Source organism: Podarcis erhardii (genome assembly GCF_964252035.2).
Source record: "Podarcis erhardii genome assembly, chromosome: Z".
Taxonomy (NCBI): Eukaryota; Metazoa; Chordata; class Lepidosauria; order Squamata; family Lacertidae; genus Podarcis; species Podarcis erhardii.
This window is the reverse complement of record NC_138504.1, coordinates 51,358,771-51,371,270: the sequence shown is the minus strand read 5'-3', so window position 1 is coordinate 51,371,270 and position 12,500 is coordinate 51,358,771. Positions and strand designations below refer to the sequence as shown.

At 45.0% G+C, this 12,500-nt stretch overlaps 1 protein-coding gene across 1 annotated transcript in view; it reads left to right on the top strand.

Moving 5' to 3' along the window:
- Window positions 1-12,500, top strand: part of LOC309333340 (TNF receptor-associated factor 2-like) — a gene marked incomplete at its 3' end in the record, with an annotated part of 18,949 nt that overhangs the window by 5,398 nt on the left and 1,051 nt on the right. The window contains exons 4-8 of the mRNA XM_081846712.1: window positions 2,180-2,254; window positions 2,347-2,421; window positions 7,226-7,823; window positions 8,414-8,601; window positions 12,196-12,436. Of these exons, the coding sequence (XP_081702838.1) occupies window positions 2,180-2,254; window positions 2,347-2,421; window positions 7,226-7,823; window positions 8,414-8,601; window positions 12,196-12,436 (1,177 nt within the window). The remainder of the gene's footprint in view (window positions 1-2,179; window positions 2,255-2,346; window positions 2,422-7,225; window positions 7,824-8,413; window positions 8,602-12,195; window positions 12,437-12,500) is intronic.

Genomic DNA, 12,500 nt, shown 5'->3' with positions numbered 1-12,500 from the left:
GGCCGGGGAGGGTGGTATTCTTATTATTATTATTATTACTACTAGTAGTAGTAGTAGTAGTATGTATGAGGTTAGCCGCTCTGAGCCTGGCTTTGGCTGGGGAGGGTGGTAGTATTAGTAGTAGAGTAGTAGAGTAGTAGTAGTATTAGCACTACTAGTACTATTACGTAGGATGTTAGCTGCTCTGAGCCCAGCTTTGGCTGGGGTGGGTGGTAGTATTAGTAGTAGTAGAGTAGTAGAGTAGTAGTAGTAGTATTAGCAGTACTAGTACTATTACGTAGGATGTTAGCTGCTCTGAGCCCGGCTTTGGCCGAGGTGGGTGGTAGTATTAGTAGTAGTAGAGTAGTAGAGTAGTAAGTAGTATTAGCCCTACTAGTACTATTACGTAGGATGTTAGCTGCTCTGAGCCCGGCTTTGGCTGGGGAGGGTGGTAGTATTAGTAGTAGAGTAGTAGTAGTAGTAGCACTACTAGTACTATTACGTAGGATGTTAGCTGCTCTGAGCCCGGCTTTGGCCGGGGAGGGTGGTATTATTATTATTAGTAGTAGTAGTAGTATGTATGAGGTTAGCCGCTCTGAGCCCGGCTTTGGCCGGGGTGGGTGGTAGTATTAGTAGTAGTAGTAGAGTAGTAGTAGTATTAGCACTACTAGTACTATTACGTAGGATGTTAGCTGCTCTGAGCCCGGCTTTGGCTGGGGAGGGTGGTATTATTATTATTAGTAGTAGTAGTAGTATGTATGAGGTTAGCCGCTCTGAGCCCGGCTTTGGCTGGGGAGGGTGGTAGTATTAGTAGTAGTAGAGTAGTAGTAGTATTAGCACTACTAGTACTATTACGTAGGATGTTAGCTGCTCTGAGCCCGGCTTTGGCCAGGGAGGGTGGTAGATGATGATGATGATGATGATGATGATGATGATGATTACTATTACTATTCCGCCAGTATTGTTGTAGTAGTAGTAGTAGTAGTATGTACGATGTTAGCCGCTCTGAGCCCGGCTTTGTCCAGGGACGTTGGGATATTACTATTATTATTATTATTATTATTATTATTATTATTATTATTATTACTACTACTACTACTATTACTACTACTACTACTACACCCTCCATAGTAGTAGTAGTAGTAGTAGTAGTAGTAGTATGTACGATGTTAGCCGCTCTGAGCCCGGCTTTGTCCAGGGACGTTGGGATATTACTATTATTATTATTATTACTATTACTATTACTACTACTACTACTATGGAGGGTGTAGTAGTAGTAGTAGTAGTAGTGGTATGTACGATGTTAGCCGCTCTGAGCCCGGCTTTGTCCAGGGACGTTGGGATATTACTATTATTATTATTATTATTATTATTATTATTATTATTATTACTATTACTACTACTACTACTACTACTACTACTACTACTATGGAGGGTGTAGTAGTAGTAGTAGTAGTGGTATGTACGATGTTAGCCGCTCTGAGCCCGGCTTTGGCCGGGGACATTGGGATATTACTATTACTACTACTACTACTACGGAGGGTGGTATAGTAGTAGTAGTAGTAGTAGTAGTAGTAGTAGTATGTACGATGTTAGCCGCTCTGAGCCCGGCTTTGTCCAGGGACGTTGGGATATTACTATTACTATTATTATTATTATTATTATTATTATTATTACTATTACTATTACTACTACTACTACTACTATGGAGGGTGTAGTAGTAGTAGTAGTAGTAGTGGTATGTACGATGTTAGCCGCTCTGAGCCCGGCTTTGTCCAGGGACGTTGGGATATTACTATTATTATTATTATTATTATTATTATTATTATTATTACTATTACTATTACTACTACTACTATGGAGGGTGTAGTAGTAGTAGTAGTAGTATGTACGATGTTAGCCGCTCTGAGCCCGGCTTTGGCCAGGGACATTGGGATATTACTATTATTATTATTATTATTACTACTACTACTACTACTACTACGGAGGGTGGTATAGTAGTAGTAGTAGTAGTAGTAGTAGTAGTAGTAGTATGTACGATGTTAGCCGCTCTGAGCTTTGGCCAGGGAGGGTGAGATATAAATAAATTTATTATTGTAGTAGTCGTAGTAGTACTTTTCTGTATGATGTTGCCGCGTCCAGCGTGTTACTAACACCTAATCCCAGAGTAAACCCAGAGTAATCCTTCCTTCCCCCCCAGGCTCACGAGGAGGCCTGTCCCAAGTTCCCGCTCACCTGCGACGGCTGCGGGAAGACGGACGTCCCGCGGGAATCGGTGAGCCCCCCGGGGGTGGATGTGGAGTAACGTTACTCCGGGGTGACGGTACTCCACCCCCTGACCTTCCTCCTCTTTCCCCTCCCGGATAGTTCGCCCAGCACGTCCGGAGCTGCGGAAGGTTCCGGGTGCCCTGCCGCTTCAGGCCCGTCGGCTGCGGCGAGGTGGTGAGTAACTACAATCTACTACTAATAACCAGATCGATATTACTACTAACCAGAGCAATATTACTACAATTAGTAGTATATTACTGCAATCGACTACTAATAACCAGATCGATATTACTACTAACCAGAGCAATCTACTACTAATAATCAGACCAATATTACTACTAATCAGACCAATATTGCTGCTACTACAACTAGTAGTATATCACTACAATCTACTACTAATAATCAGACCAATATTACTACTAATCAGACCAATATTGCTACTACAACTAGTAGTATATCACTACAATCTACTACCTACTACTAATAATCAGACCAATATTACTACTAATCAGACCAATGTTGCTACTACAACTAGTAGTATATCACTACAATCTACTACTAACAACCAGATCAATATTACTACTAATCAGAGCAATATTACGACTACAATTAGTAGTATATTACTGCAATCGACTACTAATAACCAGATCGATATTACTACTAATCAGAGCAATATTACGACTACAATTAGTAGTATATTACTGCAATCGACTACTAATAACCAGATCGATATTACTACTAACCAGAGCAATCTACTACTAATAATCAGACCAATATTACTACTAATCAGACCAATATTGCTACTACAACTAGTAGTATATCACTACAATCTACTACTAACAACCAGATCAATATTACTACTAATCAGAGCAATATTAGGACTACAATTAGTAGTATATTACTGCAATCGACTACTAATAACCAGATCGATATTACTACTAACCAGAGCAATATTACTACAATTAGTAGTATATTACTGCAATCGACTACTAATAACCAGATCGATATTACTACTAACCAGAGCAATCTACTACTAATAATCAGACCAATATTACTACTAATCAGACCAATATTGCTACTACAACTAGTAGTATATCACTACAATCTACTACTAACAACCAGATCAATATTACTACTAATCAGAGCAATATTACGACTACAATTAGTAGTATATTACTGCAATCGACTACTAATAACCAGATCGATATTACTACTAACCAGAGCAATCTACTACTAATAATCAGACCAATATTACTACTAATCAGACCAATATTGCTACTACAACTAGTAGTATATCACTACAATCTACTACTAACAACCAGATCGATATTACTACTAACCAGAGCAATATTACTACAATTAGTAGTATATTACTGCAATCGACTACTAATAACCAGATCGATATTACTACTAACCAGAGCAATCTACTACTAATAATCAGACCAATATTACTACTATTCAGACCAATATTGCTACTACAACTAGTAGTATATCACTACAATCTACTACTAACAACCAGATCAATATTACTACTAATCAGAGCAATATTACGACTACAATTGGTAGTATATTACTGCAATCGACTACTAATAACCAGATCGATATTACTACTAACCAGAGTAATATTACTACAATTAGTAGTATATTACTGCAATCGACTACTAATAACCAGATCAATATTACTACTAACCAGAGCAATCTACTACTAATAATCAGACCAATATTACTACTAATCAGACCAATATTGCTACTACAACTAGTAGTATATCACTACAATCTACTACTAACAACCAGATCAATATTACTACTAATCAGAGCAATATTACGACTACAATTAGTAGTATATTACTGCAATCGACTACTAATAACCAGATCGATATTACTACTAACCAGAGCAATCTACTACTAATAATCAGACCAATATTACTACTAATCAGACCAATATTGCTACTACAACTAGTAGTATAACACTACAATCTACTACTAACAACCAGATCAATATTACTACTAATCAGAGCAATATTACGACTACAATTAGTAGTATATTACTGCAATCGACTACTAATAACCAGATCGATATTACTACTAACCAGAGCAATCTACTACTAATAATCAGACCAATATTACTACTAATCAGACCAATATTGCTACTACAACTAGTAGTATAACACTACAATCTACTACTAACAACCAGATCAATATTACTACTAATCAGAGCAATATTACGACTACAATTAGTAGTATATTACTGCAATCGACTACTAATAACCAGATCGATATTACTACTAACCAGAGCAATCTACTACTAATAATCAGACCAATATTACTACTAATCAGACCAATATTGCTACTACAACTAGTAGTATATCACTACAATCTACTACTAACAACCAGATCAATATTACTACTAATCAGAGCAATATTACGACTACAATTAGTAGTATATTACTGCAATCGACTACTAATAACCAGATCGATATTACTACTAACCAGAGCAATCTACTACTAATAATCAGAGCAATATTACTACTAATCAGACCAATATTGCTACTACAACTAGTAGTATAACACTACAATCTACTACTAACAACCAGATCAATATTACTACTAATCAGAGCAATATTACGACTACAATTAGTAGTATATTACTGCAATCGACTACTAATAACCAGATCGATATTACTACTAACCAGAGCAATCTACTACTAATAATCAGACCAATATTACTACTAATCAGACCAATATTGCTACTACAACTAGTAGTATAACACTACAATCTACTACTAACAACCAGATCAATATTACTACTAATCAGAGCAATATTACGACTACAATTAGTAGTATATTACTGCAATCGACTACTAATAACCAGATCGATATTACTACTAACCAGAGCAATCTACTACTAATAATCAGACCAATATTACTACTAATCAGACCAATATTGCTACTACAACTAGTAGTATATCACTACAATCTACTACTAACAACCAGATCAATATTACTACTAATCAGAGCAATATTACGACTACAATTAGTAGTATATTACTGCAATCGACTACTAATAACCAGATCGATATTACTACTAACCAGAGCAATCTACTACTAATAATCAGAGCAATATTACTACTACAATTAGTAGTATATTACTACAATCTACTACAAAGAATCAGAGCAATACTACCCACACAAACCAGACCAACACTAATAATGCTGCTGCTGCTGCTACTACTACTACTACTACTAATAATAATAATAATAATAATAATAATAATACTGCTAATACTACCCCGATTCCTTTGATTCGGATTCCTAGCAATGGCTTTCTACTACTCCTACTCCTGCTTTGAGTATTAATACTACTCAGGAGTAACTTTACTACCCCAAATCCTTTGATTCAGATTCCTAGTGATGGCTTTGTACTACTCCTACTCCTGCTTTGAGTATTAATACTATGCAGGAGTAACTTTACTACCCTGATTCCTTTGATGCAGATTCCTAGCGATGGCTTTGAGTATTCATACTACTCAGGAGTAACTTTACTACCACCATTCCTTTGATTCAGATTCCTAGCGATGGCTTTCTACTACTCCTACTCCTGCTTTGAGTATTAATACTACTCAGGAGTAACTTTACCACCCCGATTCCTTTGATGCAGATTCCTAGCGATGGCTTTCTACTACTCCTACTCCTGCTTTGAGTATTCATACTACTCAGGAGTAACTTTACTCCCCCCGATTCCTTTGATGCAGATTCCTAGCGATGGCTTTGTATTAATACTACTCAGGAGTAACTTTACTACCCTGATTCCTTTGATTCAGATTCCTAGCAATTGCTTTGTATTAATACTACTCAGGAGTAACTTTACTACCCCGATTCCTTTGATTCAGATTCCTAGCGATGGCTTTGAGTATTAATACTACTCAGGAGTAACTTTACCACCCCGATTCCTTTGATGCAGATTCCTAGCGATGGCTTTCTACTACTCCTACTCCTGCTTTGAGTATCAATACCACTCAGGAGTAACTTCACTACCCCGATTCCTTTGATTCAGATTCCTAGCAATGGCTTTGTATTAATACTACTCAGGAGTAACTTTACTACCACCATTCCTTTGATTCAGATTCTTAGCAATTGCTTTGTATTAATACTACTCAGGAGTAACTTTACTACCACCATTCCTTTGATTCAGATTCCTAGCGATGGCTTTCTACTACTCCTACTCCTGCTTTGAGTATCAATACCACTCAGGAGTAACTTTACTACCCCGATTCCTTTGATTCAGATTCCTAGCGATTGCTTTGGGTATTAATACTACTCAGGAGTAACTTTACTACCCTGATTCCTTTGATTCAGATTCCTAGCGATGGCTTTGTATTAATACTACTCAGGAGTAACTTTACTACCCCGATTCCTTTGATGCAGATTCCTAGCGATGGCTTTCTACTACTCCTACTCCTGCTTTGAGTATCAATACCACTCAGGAGTATCTTTACTACCCCGATTCCTTTGATTCAGATTCCTAGCGATGGCTTTGTATTAATACTACTCAGGAGTAACTTTACTACCCTGATTCCTTTGATTCAGATTCCTATCAATTGCTTTGTATTAATACTACTCAGGAGTAACTTTACTACCACCATTCCTTTGATTCAGATTCCTAGCAATGGCTTTCTACTACTCCTACTCCTGCTTTGAGTATCAATACCACTCAGGAGTATCTTTACTACCCCGATTCCTTTGATTCAGATTCCTAGCGATTGCTTTGAGTATTAATGCTACTCAGGAGTAACTTTACTACCCTGATTCCTTTGATTCAGATTCCTAGCAATTGCTTTGTATTAATACTACTCAGGAGTAACTTTACTACCACCATTCCTTTGATTCAGATTCCTAGCGATGGCTTTGTACTACTCCTACTCCTGCTTTGAGTATTATTACTACTCATGAGTAACTTTACTACCCCCCCATTTCGCAGCTGGAGAACCAGGCCCTGCCCCTCCACGAGGCCCAGAACTTTCCGGAACATCTCGGCCTCCTCCTGAACTTCGCCCTCCGGCTGGCGGCCGGGGCCCCCGATTCGGACCCCCATTTATTCGGGGCCCCACATTCGGCCCCAGACCCCCATTTATTCAGGGGGCCCGGTTCGAAAAAAGACCCCAACTTACTCGGGGCCCCCAATTCGGCCCCAGACCCCCATTTATTCGGGGCCCCCACTTTGGAAAAAGACCCCAACTTACTCGGGGCCCCCAATTCGGCCCCAGACCCCCATTTATTCGGGGCCCCCGATCTGGTCCAAGACCCCCATTTGGTCCGAGATCCCCATTTATTGGGGGCCCCACATTTGGTCCAAGACCCCACTTTGCCCCGGGCCCCTGATCTGGTCCAAGAGCCCCATCTGAGCGGGGCCCCCAAGTTGGGTAAAGACCCCCATCTGAGCGGGGCCCCGAATTCAGCTCAAGACCCCCATTTGGTCCAAGAGCCCCATTTATTGGAGGCCCCACATTTGGCTAAAGACCCCCATTTATTGGGGGCCCCACATGTGGCTCCAGACCCCCCTTTCCTTGGGGCCCCCAGTTCGGCTAAAGACCCCCATCCGGTCAAAGACCCCCATTTATTGGGGGCCACACATCTGACCAAAGATCCCCATCTGATCCAGACCCCAAACTTGGCCAGAGACCCCCCATTGGCTGGGGCCCCGAAAGCCCCACCTTCAGCCTCAGACCCCCATTTATTGGGGGCCCCCAATCCGCCCCCAGCCCCCCATTTCCTCGGGGCCCCCAATTCAGCCAAGGAACCCCATTTCTTTGGGGCCCCTCATTCAGCTCCAGACCCCCATTTGGCCCAAGACCCCCATTTCCTTGGGGCCCCCAATTCAGCCAAGGAACCCCATTTCTTTGGGGCCCCCAATTCAGCCCAAGACCCCCATTTCCTCAGGGCCCCCAATTCAGCCAAGGAACCCCATTTCCTTGGGGCCCCCAATTCAGCCCAAGACCCCCATTTCCTGGGGGCCCCCAATTCAGCCAAGGAACCCCATTTCCTTGGGGCCCCCCATTCAGCCCAAGACCCCCATTTCCTCGGGGCCCCCAATTCAGCTCCAGACCCCCATTTCTTTGGGGCCCCTGAACTGGTCCAAGGGGCCCCACACCCAGCCCCAGACCCCCAGCTCCTGGGGGGGCCCCGACCCGGCCCCCCAGGCTCTCGGGGCCCCTCATTGGGCCGGCCCTCGAACTCAAGACCGCCACCCTAGAGAAGATCGTCTGCGTCCTGAACCGGGAAGTGGAGCGGCTGGCGGCCGAATCGGCGCAAGAGCGGCGCCGGGAAGAGGAGCGCGCCGAAGCGCTGACCCACAAGGTTCGGGGCGGGAATGCCTTCCTTCCTTCCTTCCTTCCTTCCTTCCTTTCCTCCTTCCTTCCTTCCTTCCTTCCTTCCTTCTTCCTTTTTTTCCTTCCTTTTTCCTTCCCTACCTCCTTCCTTCCTTCCTTCCTTCCCTCCCTCCCTCCTTCCTTCCTTCCTTTTTCCTCCTTCCTTCCTTCCCTCCTTCCTTCCTCCTTCCTTCCTTCCTTCCTTCCTTCCTTCCTTCCTTCCTTCCTTCCTTCCTTTTTCCTTCCTCCCTCCCTCCCTTCCTCCTCCTTCCTTCCTCCTTCCTTCCTTCCTTCCTCCCTTCCCTTCCTTCCTTCCTTCCCTCCTTCCTCCCTTCCCTTCCTTCCCTCCCTCCCTCCTTCCTTCCTTCCTTCCTTCCTTCCTTCCTTCCTTCCTTCCTTCCTTCCTTTTTCCTTCCTTTTTCCTTCTTTCCTTCCTTCCTTTCCTCCTTCCTTCCCTCCTTCCTTTCTCCCTTCCTTACTTCCTTTTATCCCTCCCTCCCTCCCTGTTTCTCCGTTCTTTTCTTTCTTCCTTTTTCTTTTTCTTTTCTTTCTCCCCTTCTTCTTTCTTCCTCCCTCTCTCTGTTCTTTTCCTTTTTCCTATCTTCCTATTCTTCCCTTCCTCCTTCCTTCTTTTCCCTTTCCCTCCCTCCCTCTTTTTTTCATCCCTTTCTGTGTTCTTTTCTCCCTCCCTTCCTCCATTCATGTCTTTCTTCTTCCCTTCCCTTCCCTTTCTCCCTTCTGCTTCTGCTCTTCCTCCCTCCTTTTCTCCTTCCTCCCTCCCTCCCTCCCTCCTTCCTTCCTTCCTTCCTTCCTTCCCTCCTTCCTTCCTTCCTTCCTTCCTTCCTTCCTTCCTTCCTTCCTTCCCTCCTTCCCTCCCTCCCTCCTTCCTTCCTTCCCTACCTCCTTCCTTCCTTCCTTCCTTCCTTCCTTCCTTCCATCCCTCCCTCCTTCCTTCCTTCCTTTTTCCTCCTTCCTTCCTTCCCTCCTTCCTTCCTCCTTCCTTCCTTCCTTCCTTCCTTTTTCCTTCCTCCCTCCCTCCCTCCCTCCTCCTTCCTTCCTCCTTCCTTCCTTCCTTCCTTCCTTCCTTCCCTCCCTCCTTCCTTCCTTCCTTCCCTTCCTCCCTCATTCCTTCCTTCCTCCCTCCCTTCCTTCCTTCTTTCCTTCCTTTTTCCTTCCTTCCTTCCTTCCTTTCCTCCTTCCTTCCTTCCTTCCTTCCTTCCTTCCTTCCCTCCTTCCTTCCTTCCTTCCTTCCTTCCTTCCTTTTATCCCTCCCTCCCTCTTTCTCCATTCTTTTCTTTCTTCCTTTTTCTTTTTCTTTTCTTTCTCCCTTTCTCCCTTCTTTCCTTCCTTCTTCTTCCTCCCTCTCTCTGTTCTTTCCTTTTTCCTATCTTCCTTTACTTCCCTTCCTCCTTCCTTCTTTTCCTTTCCCTCCCTCCCTCTTTTTTCGTCCCTTTCTGTGTTCTTTTCTCCCTCCCTTCCTCCATTCATTTCTTTCTTCTTCCCTTCCCTTCCCTTTCTCCCTTCTTCTGCTTCTGTTCTTCCTCCCTCCTTTTCTCCTTCCTCCCGCCTTCCTCCCTTCCTTCCTTCCTTCCTTCCCTCCCTCCTTCCTTCCTTCCTTCCCTCCCTCCTTCCTTCCTTCCTTCCCTACCTCCTTCCTTCTTTCCCTCCCTCCCTCCCTCCTTCCTTCCTTCCTTTTTCCTCCTTCCTTCCTTCCCTCCTTCCTTCCCTCCTTCCTTGCTTCCCTCTCTTCCTTCCCTCCTTCCCTCCTTCCTTCCCTCCTTCCTTTTCTATCTTCCTTGCTTCTATTCTTCCATTCCCCTCCCTCCCTTCCTTCCTTCCTTCCTTCCTTCCTTCCTTTTTCCTTCCTCCCTCCCTCCCTTCCTCCTCCTTCCTTCCTCCTTCCTTCCTTCCTTCCTTCCTTCCTCCCTTCCCTTCCCTTCCCTTCCCTTCCTTCCCTTCCCTTCCCTTCCTTCCTTCCTTCCTTCCTTCCCTCCTTCCTTCCTCCTTCCTTCCTTCCTTCCTTCCTTCCTTCCTTCCTTCCTTCCCTCCTTCCCTCCCTCCTTCCTTCCTCCTCTATCTCCCTCTCCCTCCCTCCCTCCCTCCTCCCTCCCTCCCTCCCTCCCTCTCTCTATGTCTGTTTCCTTCCTTCCTTCCTTCCTTCCTTCCTTCCTTCCTTCCTTCCTGCTTTCCAAGAGGGCGAAGTGGGTGGGAATTGCGGTGACCCACAAGCTTCAGGGTGTGAATCTGGGGTGGGGATTGAAGGGTCCCGATCCTCCCTCCCTCCCTCCCTCCTTCCTTCCTTCCTTTGTCCCTCTTCCTCCCTCCCTCCCTCCTTCCTTCCTTCCCTCCCTCCCTCCCTCCCTCCCTCCTTCCTTCCTTCCCTCCTTCCTTCTTTCCTTCCTTCCCTCCTTCCTCCTTCCTTCTTTCCTTCCTTCCCTCCTTCCTCCTTCCTTCTTTTCCTTTCTTCTTCCCTCCCTCCCTCCTTCCTTCCTTCCTTCCTTCCTTCCTTCCTTCCTTCCTTCCTTTTTCCTCCTTCCTTCCTTCTCCCTCCTTTCCTTCTTCCCTCCTTCCCTTCTTCCTTCCTTCCTTCGTTCCTTCCTTCCTTCCTTCCTTCCTTCTCCCTCCTTCCCTTCTTCCCTCCTTCCCTTCTTCCTTCCTTCCTTCGTTCCTTCCCTCCTTCCTTCCTCCTCTATCTCCCTCTCCCTCCCTCTCTTCCTTCTTCCCTCTCTCTATGTTTGTCTCCTTCCTTCCTCCCTCCCTCCCTCCTTCCTTCCTTCCTTCCTTTCTTCTCCCTCCTTCCCTCCTTCCTTCCTTCCTTCCTTCCTTCCTTCCTTCCTTCCTTCCCTCCTTCCTTCCTTCCCTCCCTCCTTCCTTCCTTCCTTCCTTCCTTCCTTCCTTCCTTCCTTCCCTCTTTCCTTCCTTCCTTCCTTCCTTCCTTCCTTCCTTCCTTCCTTCCTTTTTCCTCCTTCCTTCCTTCCTTCCCTCCTTCCTTCCCTCCCTCCCTCCCTCCTTCCTTCCCTCCCTCCCTCCTTCCTTCCTTCCTTCCTTCCTTCCTTCCTTCCTTCCTTCCTTCCTTCCTTTTTCCTCCTTCCTTCCTTCCTTCCTTCCTTCCTTCTCCCTTCTTCCCTCCTTCCCTTCTTCCCTTCTTCCTTCCTTCCTTCCTTCCTTCCTTCTTCCCTCTCTCTATGTTTGTCTCCTTCCTTCCTTCCTTCCTTCCTTCCTTCCTTCCTTCCCTCCTTCCTTCCTTCCCTCCCTCCTTCCTTCCTTCCTTCCCTCCCTCCCTCCCTCCCTCCTTCCTTCCTTCCTTCCTTCCTTCCTTCCTTCCTTCCTTCCTTTTTCCTCCTTCCTTCCTTTCTTCCTTCCTTCTCCCTTCTTCCCTTCTTCCCTTCTTCCCTTCTTCCCTTCTTCCTTCCTTCCTTCCTTCCTTCCTTCTTCCCTCTCTCTATGTTTGTCTCCTTCCTTCCTTCCTTCCTTCCTTCCTTCCTTCCTTCCTGCTTTCCAAGAGGGCAACGTGGGTGGGAATTGCGGGGATTGGGGGGTCCCGATCCGCTTCCACCCCTGACCCACACTTCCCGCCCCACAGATCCGGACGCTGGAGAGGAAGTTGGCGCAGAAGGAAGCGGCGCTGGAGGAAGTGGAAGCGGCGACCTACGACGGCGTCCTGATCTGGAAGGTGGAGGAAGTGGGGCGGAAGAGGCAGGAAGCAGTGGCCGGACGGGCGCCGGCCGTCTTCTCGCCGGGTGGGTGGACTTCCTTCCTGTTTCCTTCCTTCCTTCCTTCCCTCCTTCCTTCCTTCCTTCCCTCCTTCCTTTTCTATCTTCCTTGCTTCTATCCTTCCTTCCTTCCTTTCTTCCTTCTTTCCCTCCCTCCCTCTATCTATCCCTCTAT